This window comes from Piliocolobus tephrosceles, chromosome 8 (assembly GCF_002776525.5).
Source record: "Piliocolobus tephrosceles isolate RC106 chromosome 8, ASM277652v3, whole genome shotgun sequence".
In the NCBI taxonomy this organism is placed as follows: domain Eukaryota; kingdom Metazoa; phylum Chordata; class Mammalia; order Primates; family Cercopithecidae; genus Piliocolobus; species Piliocolobus tephrosceles.
This window is the reverse complement of record NC_045441.1, coordinates 26892104-26912960: the sequence shown is the minus strand read 5'-3', so window position 1 is coordinate 26912960 and position 20857 is coordinate 26892104. Positions and strand designations below refer to the sequence as shown.

Below are 20857 nucleotides of genomic sequence, written 5' to 3'. Positions count from 1 at the left end.
TTCCTGGAAACTGACAAGCTAATTCTAAAATGTATACAAAATGCAAAGAAATAAGCCTGTCCAAAGCAATCTGGGAGAAGAACAAAACTAGAAGACACATTACCTAGCTTAAAGACTTTCCACAAAGCTTCAGTAATCAAAACAGTATGGTACCAGCATAAGAATAAACAAACAGGTCAATAGAACAAAATAGAGAGTATATAAACAGGTCCAGACATATATGGTCATTTCAATTTTGACAAAGTTGTCAAAGTAATCCAATGGTGAAAATAAAGTCTGTTTTCTGCAAACAGTGCAGAAAACAACCAGATATTAAAACTGAAAGGAACTTCAAACCCTAACTCACACCAGGTAAAAAATAATTTAAGATGATTTACAGACCTAAACATAAAAATTAAAAACACAAAGCTTTAGAAGAATGTGTAGGACAATTTTTTTGCAATCTTTTTTTGCAAAGATTTCTTAAAGAAGACACAAAAAGTTATAACCTTTAAAAAAATTGTGTAGCCTGTCATGAAGGGGCTCCCCCTGGTCCATTTGGGACAACTTGAACATAAAAATGAATAATGACAGTAATGTTGGAATTTACATTGGACAAATTTAAAAATTCCATGAGTCCACAGTAATATTGTAAATAAAAGACAGATGGCATGGGAAGAGTTCTTCTATAAAGAAAAAAGTCAGATAAAAATGTAAAAGGAATAATAAAATTAGAAAAATCAATGGTTTGCAACTCCCAGTGTAGTAACAGATTCAGGCAAGGACCATTATGGATGCCGGCAATTATTAAAAGGTTGTTGGGGCATATGGTATTACAGTTTCAAAGCAGCATCTCTCAGAATATTTAATAATTTCATTGGGGATGATACACTTTTACAGTGGAGAGATCTGGCAGTCACCACCTGAACCAAGTAATCAAACAGCATCAATATTGAAGCAAGCTGGCATTACCTGCCTTCTGATATGCTGCAACAAGAACTATATAACATCAATTATGATAAATCCTTGTCAGAAGTTTTACTTGAATTTAGTCATTAAAAAATAATAATACTAAACCGTATATGGGACATTCTACAAGTCAACTATCCTGGACTCTTCAGAGAAGCCACTGTGGTGAAAAATAAAAATAAAAAGGATAGTGTTGTGAATACTCTTCAAATAGAAAAGAGCATAAAGAGACACGAGCATCGAACATAATGCACAAGCCTAGAATGAATCTTGAATTAAAAAACAAAAGCCACAAAAGACAATTGGAGAATTGATTACAGTTTAGTAATGGTTATGTAGGAGAATGCCTTATTCTTAGGAGATGCACACTGAAGTACTAAAGGATAAATGTCATCATGTATGCAACTTACTTCTGATTCATTTGGAAAAAAACTTATTTCTGATTTATTTGGAAAAACATAAACGCATATGGCTGTTTTGAGATGGCACTGCTGTGTCTGTACCTGTCTATCTATACACAGTATATACACACATACACACAGTATGAATACATTTAAACATAAGATGCATATAGTATACATATACAAATGTAGCATATGTATGTGCCATAATCCCTCTCCCCAACCTTATCTGCTGTTTCGCGTTCCAGTTTCAGTTACCTGTGGTCAACTGCTTGAACTACAAAAATATTACATAGAAAATTCCAGAAATAAATGTTCATGAGTTTTAAATTGTGTGTCATTATGAGTGGTGTGATGAAATCTCCCACTATTTCACTCCATCCCACCCAGAACATGAATCACCCCTTTGTTCAGAATAGCCACACTATATATGTTATCCGCCCATTATTGCATAAGTAAAACCGAAATGTTTATAGGGGTTTGGTACTATCTGTTGTTTCAGGCATCCCCTGGGGGGGGCTTGAAATGTACTGTACATGGATAAGAGGTAACTACAGTATAGCAAAGAAAGCAAAGGCAAATTTTCATGGCAAAAAAATCATAAGACCAACTTTGCTCTTAAATATGTGCTACACTTAAAGGCAAAGAGAAACCAAACATCCTCAAAAACCTCTTAAATCATGCTATAACACAGAATGCATATGAATTTTGTACACGTACCTTTGTATAACAATTCTTACCTACACAACAGTTTGAGTTGCACTAATAGACTTAAAGGAAAACCCATATAAGAATTCCGGACACCCAAATCATTCTGCCCTTAATACAACTATCAAATTACTGAAACACAAATGGAGATATTTAAAGGCTTCTAAAGTGTGCGTGACTATAGATAGAAGTCATTGTATTTTCATTTTGAGCCAATGTCACTTATATAACTGAAAATGGTCTTTTATTATTGCTGCTGTTATAAGATGTATGTGAAACAGTGGAGTCACATCATCCAATGGTTCAGGGTCTAAAGTTTGCTCAGGTCTTTAGTAAAAATGTGTATAACATACACCACAAACTTTTACAAGCCAAGTTTGTTGTAACTTGACTTCAAAATGAACGAACAAATGAACAAACTTCATTTGTTCCCTGCACTAGAACTCAGGGACCCCTGGGAAAAGACAGATCTTTTACAAAGCACCACCTACCAAGGCTCAGACACACCATGTGTTATTTAATTCACATGGCTGACTTATTACACTAGGACGCACATTTCAACTGCATTTCCTTCTGCTCCTCTCCTTACTTTTCTTTATGAATTTCGACAGCCCAACTCCATGGTAACATCTTTATATATTATCTCCATGGTGTTATTCTTAATCTTTATTTTCTAGGCCTTGTATTTTCCAGTGTCATTTACTTTCCTTCGGGATGTAATTATGCTTTCATTCCGTCTTAATAAATCTGCTCACTCTTGAATGCTTTGTGTTCTGCCCTCTTCCCACACACACACATCCAAGGCTGCCTGTTAAAGTTTGGTCTTTGTTTTGTAGTCTTGTCTCATTCAATGATTTCTCTTACCATCAGCAGATAAAAGTAATTGTGTGCACATAACAGAACTTAACCTTTCAACAATCTGCTTTAAGACTCAGATTTATTTAGAAATTAACATCAATGACTTAGAAAACTTAAAGGGGAAAAACACATGTCATAGTGCTTTTAAGTCACTCCTCTGGCAGACATTAATCTATCTCCTGAACTCCAACTGTTTCTTAAAGCAACGTAATTTCTATGTGATCTATTTCCTATAGGAATATTAAAAATATTACTAAACTTTCATTGGACACGTAATGCAGAGAGAAATATTAAGATTTAAAGATGGCTGGGTAAACGCATATCAATGTTTTCATAATTTACGAGACAAACCTAAAATATACATCGAGAAGCTGAATCTGGACGTGAACTACATGGTTTCAGAATTGCACTTGATAATGTTTGCAAATTCAAAGTTTGCCAAGAATATACCACACCTACTTCATTCACCCACAAATACGTTTGAGCACTAAAATTGTGTCAGGTCTTCTTCTGAGTACTCCCATGGTGATTAACAAAACATCTATCCTTACATAGTTTACCTTCTTGAGGAAGCGGATGGAAGACAAAGTAGGGCTGGAAACATTGTCATTTTAAACTGAGAGGTCAAGAAGATTTCATTGAGCAGGCGGCATCTGAGCAACAACTAGCAGGAGATAAGGGAGAAATGCCAGATAGATACGAGGAGGAAGGACACTTCAGAATAGAGGCAAAAGTTCTGAGGAGGGGTGGAGATGGTCACAGAGGAGTGCAGCCAGGTGGCCAGCGAGGCAAGAGCCAAGTGAGAGAGGGGAAGAACATCAGATGATGACGGATCAGTTAACAAAGGGCTGGGCCTTGTGTATGGGCCACTGTAAAGTCTTACTCTGAATGAGATGAGAAGACACTGGAAGATTTTCAGTAGAAGAGAAAAATAATGTAGCTTAAGTTTTAACAGGCTCTCTGGCTGCTCTGCTGAAAAAAGCATAGACGTGGAGAAACCTGTTAGGAGACAGCAGCAATAATTCAGGAGAGAGATGATGTACTGACTCCATAGAATAGGGTGAGGGCAGTAGAGGGGATGAGAATAGATTGGTTCTAAATAAGGAGCCCAAAGCATTTGGTGACAGATTAGCCATGGGGTATGGGAGAAAATGAGGACTAAAACAGAACCGCAAGATTTAGAGCTTGAGAAACTGAAAGGATGGATGTGCTATTTAGTGAAAGTGGGAAGCTAGAGAAGGGGCAATTTTGAGCAAGAATATCAGTTCAGTTTAGATATAAAGCATGAGATGCTTATTAATATCCAAGTCGTGATAAAGTAGGCAGCTGGATACGAATCAGGAATTCAGGGGAGCATAGAGATGAAATTTTAAAACATAAAATATGCAGAAATAAGAATATTCTTCTATGCCATAAAAATGAAAAAAAAAAAACCCCAATAAATTGTATCTATTTGTAGAACAGAAAACAATTATAAAGTGGGTCCTATGTAAGTCCACTAAGAGTTCCCATTTTAGCAAACCATAAGCGTTGAAAACCAAAGAAATGTAACACCACACAGGCATTGAAAACGGTTCAAAGGTAATACAAAAGGTCTCATGCTCTCAGCAGAATCTACAACTAGCCAATAGGGAAGATATATAAATAATACAAGGGAATGACTGAAGAGAGGGAAAAAAATCAAGTATATATTATTGATAATAACCACGCCATTAGGACTGTTGCTTGGTCCAGGGAAAGAAGAGCAAGCCAGAAAGAGGAAAGGCATTTGACAACGTATATAGGTCATTCCATAGACTACAGGTTGGCAAAATGGGAAGATGCCACACAGCCGCCCAGTAATGTTGGGTGGTACGAAACACTTGTTAGCTCATCGACCCTGCAGGGGTCAACAACTTGGTAGTCAGTTATTTCACTAGCATGGGCTGAGTCAGCCAGCTGGCATGTTGGAGCTGGATCTCATCACTTGTTCAGTGCAAGTCTCTCTCAAGATGGGCCCTGGGGATTAAGAATATTCTTTCATTTATTTCTCTCTCTCTTTTTTTAGAAGCTGCTGTAAGGTAGCCCAAAGTAACTGAAACAACAGGGTCTCTACAGCTACCTTCCTCCAGCTTCTATTGTCTCCAACCTTTTATTCTCCTCATAGTGGATTTCTCCCGGTGTTCAAATTGATTTTGCAGCCTTTTTCCCCCCTTTCTCAGCTTTGGCTCTAACTCCTAAACTCAAATACAGCCATGTGTCACTTAATGACAGGGATACATTTTGAGAAATGTGTCATTAGGTAACTTCCTCATTAACTGACACAAACCTAGATGGTAGAGCCCACTATACACCTAGGCTATATGGTGCAGCCTATTGCTTCTAGGCTATAAACTTGTACAGCATGTTTCTGTGCTGAATACTGTAAGCGACTGTAACACAACAAGAAGAAGTATTTGCATATCTAAACACAGAAAGATACAGTAAAAATATGGTATTATAATTTTATGGGACCACCATCATATATGCAGTCCGTCATTGACCTAAATGTTGTTGTTGTTATGCAGCACATAGCTGTATTTTCTCCACAGCTCACCTAGAAACTCCTTTGTTTTAATCTTCCAGGTCACAGAGCCATTTGTAACCCAATTTTTCCTTTAGGAGACTAATAAGGTCACTTCCACAAATACAAAATCCTGCTGATTTTTTACTTGTTGACTGCCTTTTTCCAGAACTTTTCTTTGGTCCTCCATAACAAAATCTACTTTAAGCTTTCCTAAAAAATCACGCAATACATCAGTTATAAAATACCTGATGGCTAGTGCAAAGTTACCATTATTTTTAGAGATGTATCACCAGCTTTGGCAATGAAGGAGTCAAGAGTCATATTACTATCTAGACAGGTGAAGGTCCCTCAATTAAGGAACTTGAAATATTTTCCAATGCATATGAGGACATCTCTGCATTACAAAATGTCATTCCTTCAATACTTACTACAAGCAATTTTCAAATAAATGCTGTCAACTTTCAGCACAGGACTTGAGATCTTGTTAATCTAGATCTGAAAATCAATAGTATCAACAGCGGTGAGCTCACTGCTCTCCTAGGAATCATAGGCAAGTGGCTAAAAGTGTACTCTTCTTTTAGTAACTATCCTTCATCCCAAAGAATGTGTGCTCATCACACATTCTTCAATGCCTCCCCAGACCTATCTTTCTGTTCAGCTTTCTAAACAGAAGCTGAATTTCCAGGGGCCAGCTGGTAAGTAGTCAGCAAAGCCAGCACAGCTATTCATAGACAAGCTAGGTTTCTTTTCATTCAACAATATAAAACTTCTCAAGAATGTGGGAGATGTGTTCCTGAAAATGTCACTCCAGTTGACAGAGCCATCTTCTACTCACTGTCCCTTTGGTGGCTCTTGGTTGGTGGAAGTGGCACACTAACAGCAATGCTAGGGAAGATGTAACATCAACTGCCCCAGGAGACAGCTGAGACCAACACCCTATGTCACAAAATACAGCAGGTTAATGAAAGGTGTGCCATTCACATGTATGACCGGGGTATCCACCAACAGGCAGAAGTTACATACATTATCTCCCATGATGTGATATATAAGAACAGCACATAGGTCCAAAAAGAAAGTATGAATCATACCACACAGATAAAGGTTTGTAATCCAAAGCTTAGCGCATGTGACAGATAGGGAAAGTCCATCTCAAAATCTTGATGCCTAGGTTTTAAAAATCACCAGTATCCTTTTCTCTGAAAGACTTCTGGCCCAGCGCATGGCTCACCTTGTAATCCCAACACCTTGGGAGGCCAAGGTGGGCAGATCATGAGGTCAGGAGTTCGAGACCAACCTGGCCAACTCAGTGAAACCCTGTCTCTACTAAAAATACAAAAAATAATTAGCTGGGCTTGGTGGTGGACGCCTATAATCCCAGCTATTCAGGAGGCTGAGGCAGGAGAATCGCTTGAATCTGGGAGGCAGAGGTTGCAGTGAGCCAGGACTGTGCCACTGCACTCCAGCTTGGGCGACAGAGCAAGACCCTGTCTCAAAAAAAAACAAAAAACAAAGAAAAGACTTCTTAGGCATTCTTAGGCAGTCATAGAGAAAATCAGACCCTCAAGAAGATCAGCAACAGAAGTAACCTCGTGATCCCCTTTACCATCAGCCTAACTCATGTTTCAGAAAATAGAATCACACAAAGACAACTGATCACGAGACTCAATTCAACTACAGGCTAAAATACTCAGAAAATAAAGTGTGCCTTACAGTCTAATAATGAGAACAGACTCAGAGCACATTACAGAGGCAGAGAATACAACAAAAGTAGTAAGATATCTTTAATTTCATAAGGCTCTCAATAAAGGTTTGAAACTAGCACCATTCTTAAAAAACTTGCTCTCAAATAATGCAACAAAACAAGCAATAAATTATGACTATGGAGATACAGATATATATAGGCAGCACATATACTATATATAATACATATATATACTATATATAACATATATACTATATATAATACATATATATAGTAGATATGCTGCCCATAATTACTTTAAAATGTTTAAGTAAGACTAACCAATAATAACCAGTAAAATCTTCTTTACAGTTTGTCTAAAGAAAATATATTAAATTTGATTCTGCTGCTGACTCTATCCTCCAGAATCAGAATGGTGACCAACTCCATCCCTTTATCTCTCATCAGTTTCCTTCACTATTTCCTAATCATCCCTCGCCCACATTACTTCAACAATTCAGTCTTATTCATCTCCAAAACATTCATTCCTCTACTCAAAATATCATTTCCCTCACCCAGTGCTTACCATTTTCAGTTCCCCTGCACAGGACGTGATAGAATTTGGATGTTTGTCCCCTCCAATTTTCATGTTGAAATGTAATTCCAAGTGTTGGAAGTGGAGTCTGGTGTGAGGTGTTCGGATCATGGGGGTGGATCCCTCATGAATGGCTTAGCACCACCCGCTTGGTGATGAGTGAGCTCTCGCTCTGAGTTCGTGTGAGATCCGCTTGTTTAAAAATGTGTGGCATCTCCCGTCTCTCTCTCGCTCTCGCTCTTGCCGTGTGGCATGCTGCTCCAGCTTTTCCTTCTCCCATGATTGTAAGCCTCCCGAGGACTCACCAAAAGCCGAGCGGGTTTACATATGCTTCCCGTATAGCCCACAGAACTGTGAGCCAATTAAATCTCTTTTCTTTATAAAAATTATCCAGCCTAAGGTATTCATAGGAAGCGACACATATGGACTAACACAGGAAGTTTCACCATCCTGCCTTTGCCCCAGTTCTCCCTCTGCCTGGAATGCCTTTACTTTGAACACCAAACTATCATATTAACAGCAAGAATAAGCCTATTCATTGTTCAAGGTAGCTTAGGTACCACTTCCTCAATGAAACTTTCTCTGACCACCTATGTATAATATATATTCTACATACCTTTCTTTAAGAGTACCTCCAGTCTTTCACGTTTCACATATTGTTCACATCTTCTTCTCAGCACTATACTGAAAACTCCTAAAGAACATTCTATATTCTTAGCACCCAAAGATATGCTTGGCATGTGTTCGGCATTCAATTAGTTTAAAAATTGCAACTATCACTGTATGAAAGTACAAAGTCATCTGAGTACTTGCTAACTAAGGTGAGAAAAACTTACATATATGGTTGGAGTTTCAACATAGTACAGCCCTCCCTTGGTATATGCAGGGAATTGGTTCCAGGACGACCAGCATACAGGGCATGCTGTGAAAACTATTTTAGGTCAGGTCCCTGTTTTACGAAAAAAATTCACATACAACTGGACCTGTGCAGTTCAAACCTGTGTTATTCAAGGGTCAGCAGTATATTCAATAAACCAAGAATATTTTTATTTAATTAACAACAATATTCCCAACTCTCCCACATTAACTAAATTGGTAATCTTTCTTTCCAATATATTTTGAATGCTATTTAGTGAAGTCATTCTAATAACACACTACAAAAATGAATACAAGTATAGAGAAATAGAAAGAAATCACTACATGAGTAGGAACCCATCTAACCCAAACAAATGGACATATTTATTGAGCATCTCCCATAAGTAAAACACCATGCTAAATGCTATGCGGGAAATAAAATGGAAGACATGGTACTGATCCTCAATCTTAAATAACTGATTTCTAATTATTTATGTAACTGTATTACCTCCTTTATCAAGCTTGAATGAGTTTGATAAAGGAGGTAATACAGTTACATAAATAATTAGAAATCAGAGTCAAAGATAATTACAATACAAAGACTGAACTTCTGGTTTGTATGACCAGAAAGGCTTAATGAAAAGGCTGGCCTTAGAGAAAATGAGACTTTCAAAGAAACGAAAATTTATGTTCCAAGGAAAGGGTAGACTAAATTAAAAAGAGAAGCACAAAACTAGCCGGGTGAGGTGGCGGGCGCCTGTAGTCCCAGCTACTTAGGAGGCTGAGGCAGGAGAATGGCGTAAACCCAGGAGGCAGAGCTTGCAGTGAGCTGAGATCCGGCCACTGCACTCCAACCTGGGCGACAGAGCCAGACTCCATCTCAAAAAAAGAGAGAAGCACAAGCAGGTCTGTGAACAGCAAGGAGCTGGACAATCTGCAGAGGCCCCATGTGTGGGAGTCACAGGAAGTGCAGCTGGAATGGAAAGCTGGAATGGCACAGAGTGCTAGGAAGTCAGCATGGGAGTATACGCCTGCCTTTTACGCCAAGGGCATGCAGGCTTGACTGAGGAGGCCAGGTCCTGAGGACAAGGAAAATGTTCCAAAGGCCAGCAAGAGTCCATTGCTTCTAAAAAGCTAGCAGAGAGCCTCGTCATTGAAAGAGAACAAACATGGACTCCACTGGTTACTGGCTGTCAACAAAAAGGTATGGCTGTGGTTTCTCCAGGATACAGCTGGTCAACTCCAGAACTGACATTTTCTCAGTGTCCTGCAGAATATCTATTTTAACACCCAGACAAGTGGAGGTCATGAAAGAAATAGTTATGAATAACACTTTTCAAACTTAGGAGGAGTACGTAACTTTCAAACTGAGTCTGCGGAGCATTCAAATTTCAGAGTGGGCTGGATGGCCCCTTCTAGTCCAGAAGCCCCACCTCACCCACCTTCATTTCCAGTCTTCAACAAAGAGGATCTTTTGCCCTCCACATAGAATCCACCTCATTTGCTAAATCAAATAAATGCACACTTCCCTTTAACGTCACACTGCTGCAGTGCACACAAAGAAGGCTGCAAGCTAACAGCCTGGGACCAAATCTTGTCCCTACAGAGGTGATGGTATTTGTTGGCTTGCACAATGTTTCTTTCTCTTTTTTTTTTTTTTTTTTTTTGAGATGGAGTCTTGCTCTATCACCCAGGCTGGAGTGCAGTGGCACAATCTTGGCTCATGGCAACCTCTGCCTCCTGGGTTCAAGTGATTCTCCTGCTTCAGCCTCCCAAGTAGCTGGCATTACAGGCGCCTGCCACTATGCCCAACTAATTTTTATATTTTTAGTAGAGGCGGGGTTTCACCATATTGGCCAGGCTGGTCTTGAACACAATGTTTCTTAAACATTGAATTAACTGCAATATTAAAGATGTCAGTTTTTCACATAAATAAAATCCAGATTTCTTGTTCTTCTATAAAAACAGGCAATTGTGGCAAAACTCCCCCGTTTACCAGTCTGCCACCCAGCCACCTTGCTCACTCCCAGCTCTGCCTGGTCCCTGCTAGCATTTATTATTCCTCCTGGCTTACAGAGTCTGTGGAGCCCTAATAGTTGGTGGCCAGTCTGAGTAAGCTGTGTTGGGTGAGAGCTCAGAAAGAGCATTTCCTCGTTTCACATTCCAGTACTGCTGCTTACTAGTTGTATAACCTTAGACAAGTTACTTAACCTCTCTATGCCTACGTTTCTTCTTCTGTAAACCGGGGACAATTACACTACAACTTACCTTAGAGGGTTGCTGTAAGGAAACAATCCGTTTATAAAAAACAGTGGTTCTCGACGGTGTGGTGAGGAGGATTCTGTACTCCCCCTCCCTCACCCGTCAAGACCTGAAGCATTTGGCAATGTCTCGAGGCGTTCTTAGTTGTCATGACTAGAGAAGGCACCACTAGCATCTAGTGGGTAGGGGCCAGAGATGCTGCTAAATATCCTACAATGCACAGAACAGCCCCCAACAAAGAATTACCCAGCCCAAAATATCAACAGCGCTGAGGAATAGAAGCCCTGACATAAAGCATTTAGAACAACTCCTGGCACAAAGAAAGCCCTTAGTATGCATCAGTTATTACCACCAATGCCCAAGGCAAGTCTTGGCTGGTGTTCCTCCCCTCGGCTAGAGAAAAGTTTGATGCCCTCTGTGTTACCTTTGAGGAATTTAACATACAATTAAAATAGCAAAAGGTACTTGAAATTCAGTTTCCACATCATTAATTTAGTAAGTGCTTAATTTTAAAAAATAATTCTGATAATATATTTTCCTGAAACAAGAAGCAAACAAGAATACACTTTGGTGAGCAATAATGCACAGTATTTGAAAAGTATACTGTCCTGGAAAATACAGGACATAGAAACCTATGATTACTGCAACTTGGAAGGTCCTGGGCCAAATTCCTCCAAACTCCAGACTGCATACACTGAGGATGCTTGCTAGTCTCACAATACTATTTTGAAAACTGTAACTAGAGAAGAAGAAGAGAAGGGTTTTAAACTAAAGAGCCTACTGAACTTGACTCCATACCACCTGTTCAGGAAGATCCTCCAGGCTTAAATAGCTCAGAGTCAGGGATTCCTGGTGAGAGTTAAAGCTTTAATCTTGATTCACCACAAGAGGTATCTTCCAGATCCAGGTCAGCTCACAAATAAAGCAAGCAAAACAATTGAAAAGGCCTGAGCTGTACTGATAATATCATGTAAGAGGCTGCCGGGAGTTCCAACACAGGACATCAGAACTGATGATGGCCTGCTACAAGCCCTTGCAGCCATGAACCAGGGGTACTGACCAGGCTTCTTAGCCTAGCACTGCAAGTAACACAGGGCTAGTCTCTCTGGGCCTCAGTTTTCTCATCTCTAATATTAAAAAGTGGAAATCATTGTTAGTATTTTCCAATACCATAAACACAGCGAACACTGATTTTATTTGTGACAGTGTGCCTTCAACATTTATAGCCCAAAGACATGAATTCTCTCAAAGGACCTCTTGATAACTGCAGAAGGCAGACCCTTAACTACAAGAGAAAACAGGTTCTGTGGAATCAAAGCTGAGAAAAGCCTAACAGTGTGTCTCTCAAAGATAAGATGATAAAAGTGTAAATAAAATAACAGGGCTCTACAATCTGCAAAAAACCGTTCATGTATAACACAAAGTGTCAAGTCTCTTAAGCTCAAGTCAACATATATTTTAACACCTGTGCATGTAATAGTGCAATACCAATGCTATCAGGACTGGTAACTAGTGTCAAAGAGACGCTCCCGAAAGTGCTATGAGAAAAGAAGGCTTCTGTTATAGAGACACGGGAAATGCTTCATTGATAAAGCAGCATTTGAGTGGACTTACAGGGACAGGTAGAATTTTGGCTGGCTGGAGTTGTCTATCCAGAGGGCATTCCAAGCAGAACAAGTAATGGCACTGAAGCTGGAAAGCCTGAGGCAAAGACCAGGAGTCCAATTTGGGGCACTGGGCTCATGGCAAAAGATGGAGGTCAAATCATGATGACCTGGGTCTTCAGAATATGGGCATCAGTTGCATGAACAATTTTAAAGAACAGAGATAGTCAGAATGTCTAGTTTTGATATTTTGGCCTAAACAGCAAAAACTCTCTTTTGCTTAAACTTAAGTACCTTCCAATATTTAAAAAAGAAGATACTAATTCCATTAAAATTATTCTAAAGAAAAAGATAAATTCTATTAAGTTACAGGAGAGTCAAAAAGACATACAGAAAGTAAATTAAGCTATTTATTAGTCTGTTATTATTCGTCTACCATATTCCATTCATAATTACTAAAATATGCAAACCTTAGAAATAAATAATGCGTATTTTTAAATTTTAAGACCACTGTTAACAGCATGCTCAATCACATTAATTTATAAACTGATTTTGACTTATTTTTAAACATAATATATTACTAAGAAAAAGAAGTTATATCACTGACCTAAGGGCTTCCTCAATAACAGGAAGAAACTCTACTCGCTAAGAGAAACCATGAGTCAGCAAACTCTAGACAATATTCCCATACTTCTAAGTATAAGGTTAAGGCTAGGAAAATAGTAACACATTTTAAACTCGTTTTCAAACACTTCTAAAATTAAAACAAAATGTTAAAAGTCATTTTTAAACCACAGCTTTCTATTAACAGAAATCAGATTCATCCAGAAAGTTTATACCTGTTCATTGTTCAGAAAGGGGAAGGAAAATAAGGCAAAGGATTATTGTAGCCCAAGAAGAAGCAACGTCTCATCTTTTTAAAATTAACTTTTACAAGTTTCTGGACAACAAATTCATGCTGTGGAAATATTATATTTTTATATCTACAGAAATATATTGATAGGGGCCTTTCATGAAGGAAATATAGCAGAAAAAACACTAGCCTGAAAATGAGCAGGGTGAAAATTTGATACCAGTTTGTCCATTAGGTGCATTATTTTAAAACTCACTGACCTTCTCTGGGCCTCCACAGCCCCAGCTCTAAACTAAGAGGGGTGAATCACGTGATCGCTAAACTAAGAGGGGTGAATCATGTGATCTCTAAAATGCCACATCATAAAACATAATTTTAAGTAATAGACACTTGTTGCTGCTCAGGGTCGTGAGGTTGGGGGCTAATGGGAGGTGGGGTAGAATGAATTAGGCTTTGGAGTAAAGCTAATAGGAGTTCAAATCCAAGCTCCATCAGTACTAGCTCAGTAGCTGAAGTGTAAGTTTCCTTCACTATCAAAAAAGCCTAGTATTTTCCTTTGCAACATGTTGGAAGGAATAGAATGTATATAACATACCTGGCACACCATAGGTACTAAATAAAGGCAAGCATTATGTTTCTGGTCAGTAATACAAGTTCTAATGAAGAACAATAATCCACTTGCCAATGCAGCTTCCTAGAATTTGGCTTGGAGAAGAGCAGAGACCGACTGCCATGCTTTCCAAGTGGAAGGCAGGTACAGGTAGTAAGAAAGAGGATTCATGCTTGGAAGTAGAAAGGATTAAAAGCAGGGAGCTGAAGAAAAAGCAAAGACTTTGAGTTCTGCATATAACAATGGAAAGGACACAAACTACATGAGATAAGGTGCTGAAGGAAACAAGATCTTTTCATTAAGAGAGCCTCTGGAGAAAAAATATATACACAATGAATTACTGCAATTATTTCATAACCAAAACAAGGCAGAAAGTTGGTTAGAGTTTATAAGTATCACTAAAAGAAAACAAGACTTTGCAATATACAAATTATCTTTCCCTTGCCTGCCTGTAATTCTCACATGGGATACAAGATGATCCAATCCCTGTACACCTCTCCAGGGTCACCTCTGACCATTGTCCCCTCACCTCACCCTTCCCTAGGTTCACTCAAAGGTTCCCTTTGTCCCTGCAACATGCCAAGTTCATTCTTCCTTTAGCTCCTTTACACTGTTTATATCTGCCTAGAAACTTCCAGCCCATTTTCTCATGGCTGACTCAGCTAAACTTTCAGCTATCACCCAAAATGTCACTTCCTCAGGGAGGTCTTCCCTGACCACCCCATTTCTCCACACTACCCAGTCACTCTCAAGCTCCCTACCCAGTAATACCTTCTCTGCCATTTATTACTATCTAAACTTGTCTTTTTTATTTACATGTGTATTATATTATCCATCAAAAGTTAAAATCTTTGAGGGTAGGGGCCTTATCTAAATTGCTCACTACTCAATCTCTAACACCTAAAACAATGGATGGCATAGATAATCACTCAGATAAACTGTCCAATGAATAAATCCAAATGATGTTAATCACCATCCTTCTGTGAACATAAGTAAGGTAATATCCCTCAGAGGCTGTTTAATTTCATGCAGTTTTAGCCAATGCAATAATGCTGTTTTAAAAGACCAATGTTTGAGACAGCTAGATTTTAAAGAGAGTGACTTCTACATGACAACATATTGTACATGTTTTCACTTTATGAACACGAATAATCCACCACTTTAATTACCAGAATCCGTAAATAAAACAAGGATACCACAAGTTGTTTTGTGAGATCCTGCTTCTATAAAGAGGCGTATGGGTAGATGGTATATAGATGGGAATTACCTTTCAGAACTCTACCTAACAAGGAAATGCAGCAAACTGGACTAATTCCAGTAAAGATTTAATTAGACCCGTTACTTTGTTACCTTGCTAAACTTATCCAAACTAGTACAAGTGATGAATTCAGTGATTCCATCTGTGAAATAGAAGACAAATGACATAGTGAACAAAGAAAAGTTCCACAATATCCACCCATGTTTGAACTAAAAGAGAGGGGGAAAAAAATCCCTAGCCCTAAATCAAAAGTAATCAAGCAACTAAAATTTCAAACAATGGCGAGATATCGATGAGTAGGCGAAGCAGTGAACTGAAACCACGGCGAGAACATTCATGATTTGTGCTTTCATTTTTTTTTTTTTTTTTTGAACACGACTTTTCTCAATGAATAGAAGAGACTCACAACCGCCTGTGTCTGGACAACCCACGCATTACACCCAGTCACAAATTCTTGGTCCCTCTGGAGGGCCCATGGCGCCAGCACGGGGGCGACCCCATCGGGGACTCCTCAGGGTCCGCAGGCTGGAGCAATGGGGACACTCCTGCAACCTATATCCATCGCTGAATCCCTGCCCAAGCCGTGGGAGCAGCGGGACTCAGCATTCTGCAACTTCACTCTTGTGTCCATTATGAGCACAGCCTGCCTCGCCCCTCCTCCCCCGGAGGCTCGCGCAGGACTCAGTAAACAGAACGGGACTGGGCTATGGCGTCCGTCCGCGGGTCCCCTGTACGCCCCTATGCAAGTCATCTGACCCAAGAGACTCAGTTTTCCAACCTGTCAAATAGGGGAACGAGAAACCCAGCCTACCTCAACGGGTGGTTCCTGGCCGGCCGCCCCAGGCTGGCCCGGGAACTGCGGCTCAGCGGTCGCGCCCCGGCCTGAGGGGCGGGGCTTGGCGGGCGGACCCCGGACACAGTCCAGCCGGCGACCCGCAGCCCACCGCCCGCACCCAGCAGCCCCGGGACCTCCGGCCCGTGACGTCAGCACGCTGACGTCGACGCACAGAGTTCGCATCTCGCTCGAGGGACCAAAGACCCGACTGGCTCACGAGCGCCTCCGTAGAGGAGCCAACCTATTGGTCAAATGACCTGTCAATCTCCTACTGACCAGTAAGCGACGCGGAAAGGAGGGAGAAGGCGGGCCGGCCTGCCCGTAGGAATGGGTGAGAAATCTGGACATCCAGCTTTCAAACACGGTGCTGGTTGGACTTCCCTGCATTTTGCATCACACGGTTTAACAAGCGTCGGATTCCTTTTCGACCGCGTTTCTGCGCCTTCCGCTTCCCTTCAGTCATTCGATGGGGGGTTTATGCTCCAGCTCGTGGGAAGATGTCATGGAAATCGGTTTCAGGGCCCCTTGGGCATCTCATGCTGAGCCCTCCAGGAATGAAAACAGGGCATACCATTTCTATGCCGGTACTCAGTTCAAGAGTCACCTCTTCTAACTCTCACCTCCCCCAGACCTATTTAGGATACCTTTTCTCTGCGCTCCTAGTTCGTAGCTAACATCTCTAAGGGGCAGTCACATTTGATTATGTGTCTGTTTTCACACGAAGTTAGGCACCTTTTATTGTTTTATTTAAAATTTAATTAAACTTTTCTCCCAATAGATGCTACAGTTATACACATTTTTAGAAGTACAGAGGTATACAGTGAACATTCTTTGGATCCCCATTTTATTATTTGTATATTCTTCCAAAGTCATTATAAGTGTCGATATTAATTTTAAATTACACAAGACTATGTCCTTGCAAAAAAGAAAAAAAAAAAAGCTTAAACGTTACGAATTATGCTTGTATACCTTTTAGGCCCTAATTACAAACCCAATCTGTAGATGATGACTCCTAGATCCTGTGCATTTGCAGGTGTAGATGTTTTTTTGCACTCAGCATTGAAATCTTTCCATATCTGTATATAAATCTACCTCATTCTCTGAAAATGCTACATGTCCTCAGAACTAATATGTGTATATATATACATATATAATTAATGTGCCATTCCCCCACCCCCCCATATTTGTTTATTAATATTACTGTGAGAAGTAATGGTACCATAAACATATATGTAGGTGCCTTTTTGTACTTAGGTCCAAGTAATTCTTTAGAGTACAGATACCAACATGAGAATGTACTGGATCATAGAGTATGCACGATGTAAATCCTTAATAGATTTCACTGATTTGCTCCCCTGAGTAGTTTTCTAACTTACATTCCCACTCCTTTTTTTTTGTATTTGAGCAATTTTTCCCTGTATCCTTGCCAAAATTGATAAAATACTATTTTTAAAAATTCTATAAACTGATAGATGTGAAAACCTTTTAAAGGATAACATATACAAAATACAATAATCATAAGTGCTTGTCTTAATGACAGTGTGAACAAACTTGTGTAACCACCACCTCATACCAAAATTTTAAATGTTTACCAGCAATATAGAAGCTTTCCTCATGCTCAGTCTTAGTCATTATAGCCCTACACACAGGCACAATTCTGAATCCTACCATCAAATTAGTTTTGCCTGCTTTTGAATGTTTATAAGTAGTCATACATGATATGTACTCTTATGTGGATCTTTCTGCTTAACACTATGTTTGTAAGATTGATCCATATTAAAGAATATAATAGTTTCATTTTCATTTTTGTATATAATTCCAAAATTTTTTGTCTATTCTATTGTTATCTGACATTAGGTCATTTAAAGTTTGGGGTAATTACAAATGACGCTGCTATGAATATTCTTGTACCTGTCTTATGATGCATATAGTTACGCATTTGATTTTGGAAGATCCCTAGAAGTAGTATTACTATGCACAGGGTATATATTCAATATATTCAACATTAGTAGACACTGCCAAATAGTTTTTAGGTTTTACTAATTTATACATGCCCTAACTGTGAATGAAAATTTCAGTTACTCTGCATCTCTGCCAACACTTGCTATACTCATTTGTGTTTTGTGTTCTTCCTTTTCCTTTTCCTTTTTAAATGTTATAAATTCTGGTGAATATGTAGAGTCATCACATTGTGGATTTAATTGCATTTACTCATGTGTAGCCTCTGAAGTCTCAAAGAAATTGATGGAAACCATTCCTGAGGAAGCTCCGATATTGGACTTACTAGACAATGATTTAAGTAAACTCTCACATATGCTCAAAGAACTAAAGGAAACTGAGAGTTGAAGCCAGTTGGGCTTCTGGGTTGGGTGGGGACTTGGAGAACTTTTCTGTCTAGCTAAAGGATTGTAAATGCACCAATCAGCACTCTGTGTCTAGCTAAAAGTTTGTAAATGCACCAATTAGCACTCTGTGTCTGGGTGGGGACTTGGAGAACTTTTCTGTCTAGCTAAAGGTTTGTAAACACACCAATCAGCACTCTGTGTCTAGCTAAAGGTTTGTAAGTGCACCAATCAGCACTCTGTAAAAACAGACCAATCAGTACTCTGTAAAATGGACCAATCAGCTCTCTGTAAAATGGACCAATCAGTAGGATGTTGATGGGACCAAATAAGTAAATAAAAGCAGGCCAGCCCAGCTAGCAGGGCAACCTGGTGGGGTCCACTTCTACAATCTGGAAGATTTGTTATTTTGCTGTTGGCAATAAATCTTGCTGCTGCTGGCTCTTTGGGTCGGCACTACTCTTATGAGCTGTAACACTCACAGTGAAGGTCTACTACTTCACTCCTGAAGCCAGCAAGACCACAAACCCAACAGGAGGAATGAACAACTCTGGATGCGCCACCTTTAAGAACTGTAGCACTCTGCGAAGGTCTGCAGCTTCACACCTGAAGTCAGTGAGACCACAAACCCACCAGAAGGAACAAACTCTGGATACACCATCTTTAAGAACAGTAACTTACTTCTAGGGTCCGCGGCTTCATTCTTGAAGTCAACCAGACCAAGAACCCACCAATTCTAGACACAAAACCATGAACATAAAATGTGAAGGAAAATAGGGTAATGATGTATAAACAAAAGGAAAATATCAATAAAAAGATAGAAATTGTGAAAAGGAACCAAATAGAAAAATCTTGGGCTTGCAAGTACAAATAAGTTAAATGAAAACCTCATTTGAGAATTTCAGGAGACTTTTGGCATGTTGAAGGATGAATCAGTAAACCTGAAGATAGGAAAATTGAAATTATCCAGTCTTAGGAGCAGAAAGAAATAACAAGAAAGGAAAATGAGCAAAGCCTAAGGGACCTAGGAGATATCAATAAGGATACCGAAATATGTATTACAGAAGTCACACAAATAAAAGAGAGAGAAAAAGAAAAAGTACATTAGAGGATAAAAATGTCTAAGAGCTCCCCAAATTTGGCAAGGAAAAAAAGAAGATTCAATTAAATAAAACCAGAAATGAAAGTGAAGACATTACGTCAAATTTATATATGGAAAAAGGATTATAAGATTCCACTGTGAATAGTTGTGTGCTGACAGATTAAATAACCTGAATGAAAAAGATATGTTCCTAGAAACACACAAATTACCAAAACTAACTCAAGAAAAAAATAGGAACTATAACCAGATCTATAACAAAGAGATTGAATTAGTCCTTTAAAAACAGTAACAACAAAACTTAAAAAACAAAAGTCAAAGACCAAATGGCTTCACTGGTGAATTCTACTGGACATTTAAATAATTAACACCAATCCTTCTCAAACTCTTCCAAAAAATTGAAGAGATAGGAACACTTCCTAACTGATTATCTGAGGCTAGTAATATTCTCATACCAAAGCAGACAAAGCCAAACAAAGACACTATAAGAGAACTAGAGACCAATATTCCTGTATGAATATGGGCTCAAAATTCTCAACAAACTATCAGCTATTTGAATCCAAGAGCGTATTAAAAGATTATACACTATGACCAAGTGGGATGTATCCTAGTAATGCAAGGGTGGTTCAACAAAAGAAAATCAAGTTTATTTAACGTATTGTCATAATAAAATGAAAGAAACCATGTGATCATGTCAATTGACACAGAACATTTGAAAAAAATCAACATTGTTTCTTGATAAAAACACTCAGAAAACTAAGAAAAGAAAGGAATTTCCTAAACCCACACCTAACATCAGACTCAATGAAATAAAGAAAGCTTTCCCCCTAAAATCAAGAACAAGACAAGGATGCCTACTTTTACCACTGCTCATCAGCATGGTACTGGAAGTTGTAGTTAGAGCAGTTGGGCAAGGCAAAGAAATAAAATGCATACAAATTAGAGAGGAAGAAGTAAAACTATATTCAGAGATGGCATGATCTTGTATCTAGGGAGTTCCAAGGAATCTGAAAAAACAAGAATGACACAACTAGAAAGAATAATTTAGCAAAGTTGCAGGTACAAGATCAACACAAATCTAAGTTGTATTTCTGTGCACTAGTAATGAACAAACTGAAAAGTAAATTAAGAAAATGTCATTTACATAAGCATTCAAAAATTAAAATAGCTAGAAATAAATTTAAGCAATGAAAGACTTGTATACTGAAAACTAAAAATCATTGCTAAAACTAATTTAATACCCAGATAATTGCAATTGCATACCGTATTCAAGAGTTTGAAGACAATATACTTAAGATGGCAATACTTCTGATCACCATTGTTAAATTGAATAAACAGGAGGCCATTGACCTGACACTGTGTGCATACTTTGAGTTCCTTCGTAATGTATCACAATCTAACTC

At 39.0% G+C, this 20857-nt stretch overlaps 1 protein-coding gene across 2 annotated transcripts in view; it reads right to left on the bottom strand.

Annotated features, from left to right (window-relative positions):
- The window catches only part of STARD3NL (STARD3 N-terminal like), a 54306-nt gene extending 38103 nt beyond the window's left edge, over window positions 1-16203 (bottom strand). The window contains exon 1 of one of the 2 annotated variants that reach the window (XM_023192782.1): window positions 15990-16203. Coding sequence is in view for 1 of the 2 variants with exons in the window: in XM_026456401.1 (XP_026312186.1) it covers window positions 15990-16196 (207 nt within the window). In the remaining variant the exon portion in view is untranslated. The remainder of the gene's footprint in view (window positions 1-15989) is intronic. The other variant, XM_026456401.1, reaches the window with a different exon arrangement.
- Window positions 16204-20857: the final 4654 nt, after the last annotated feature.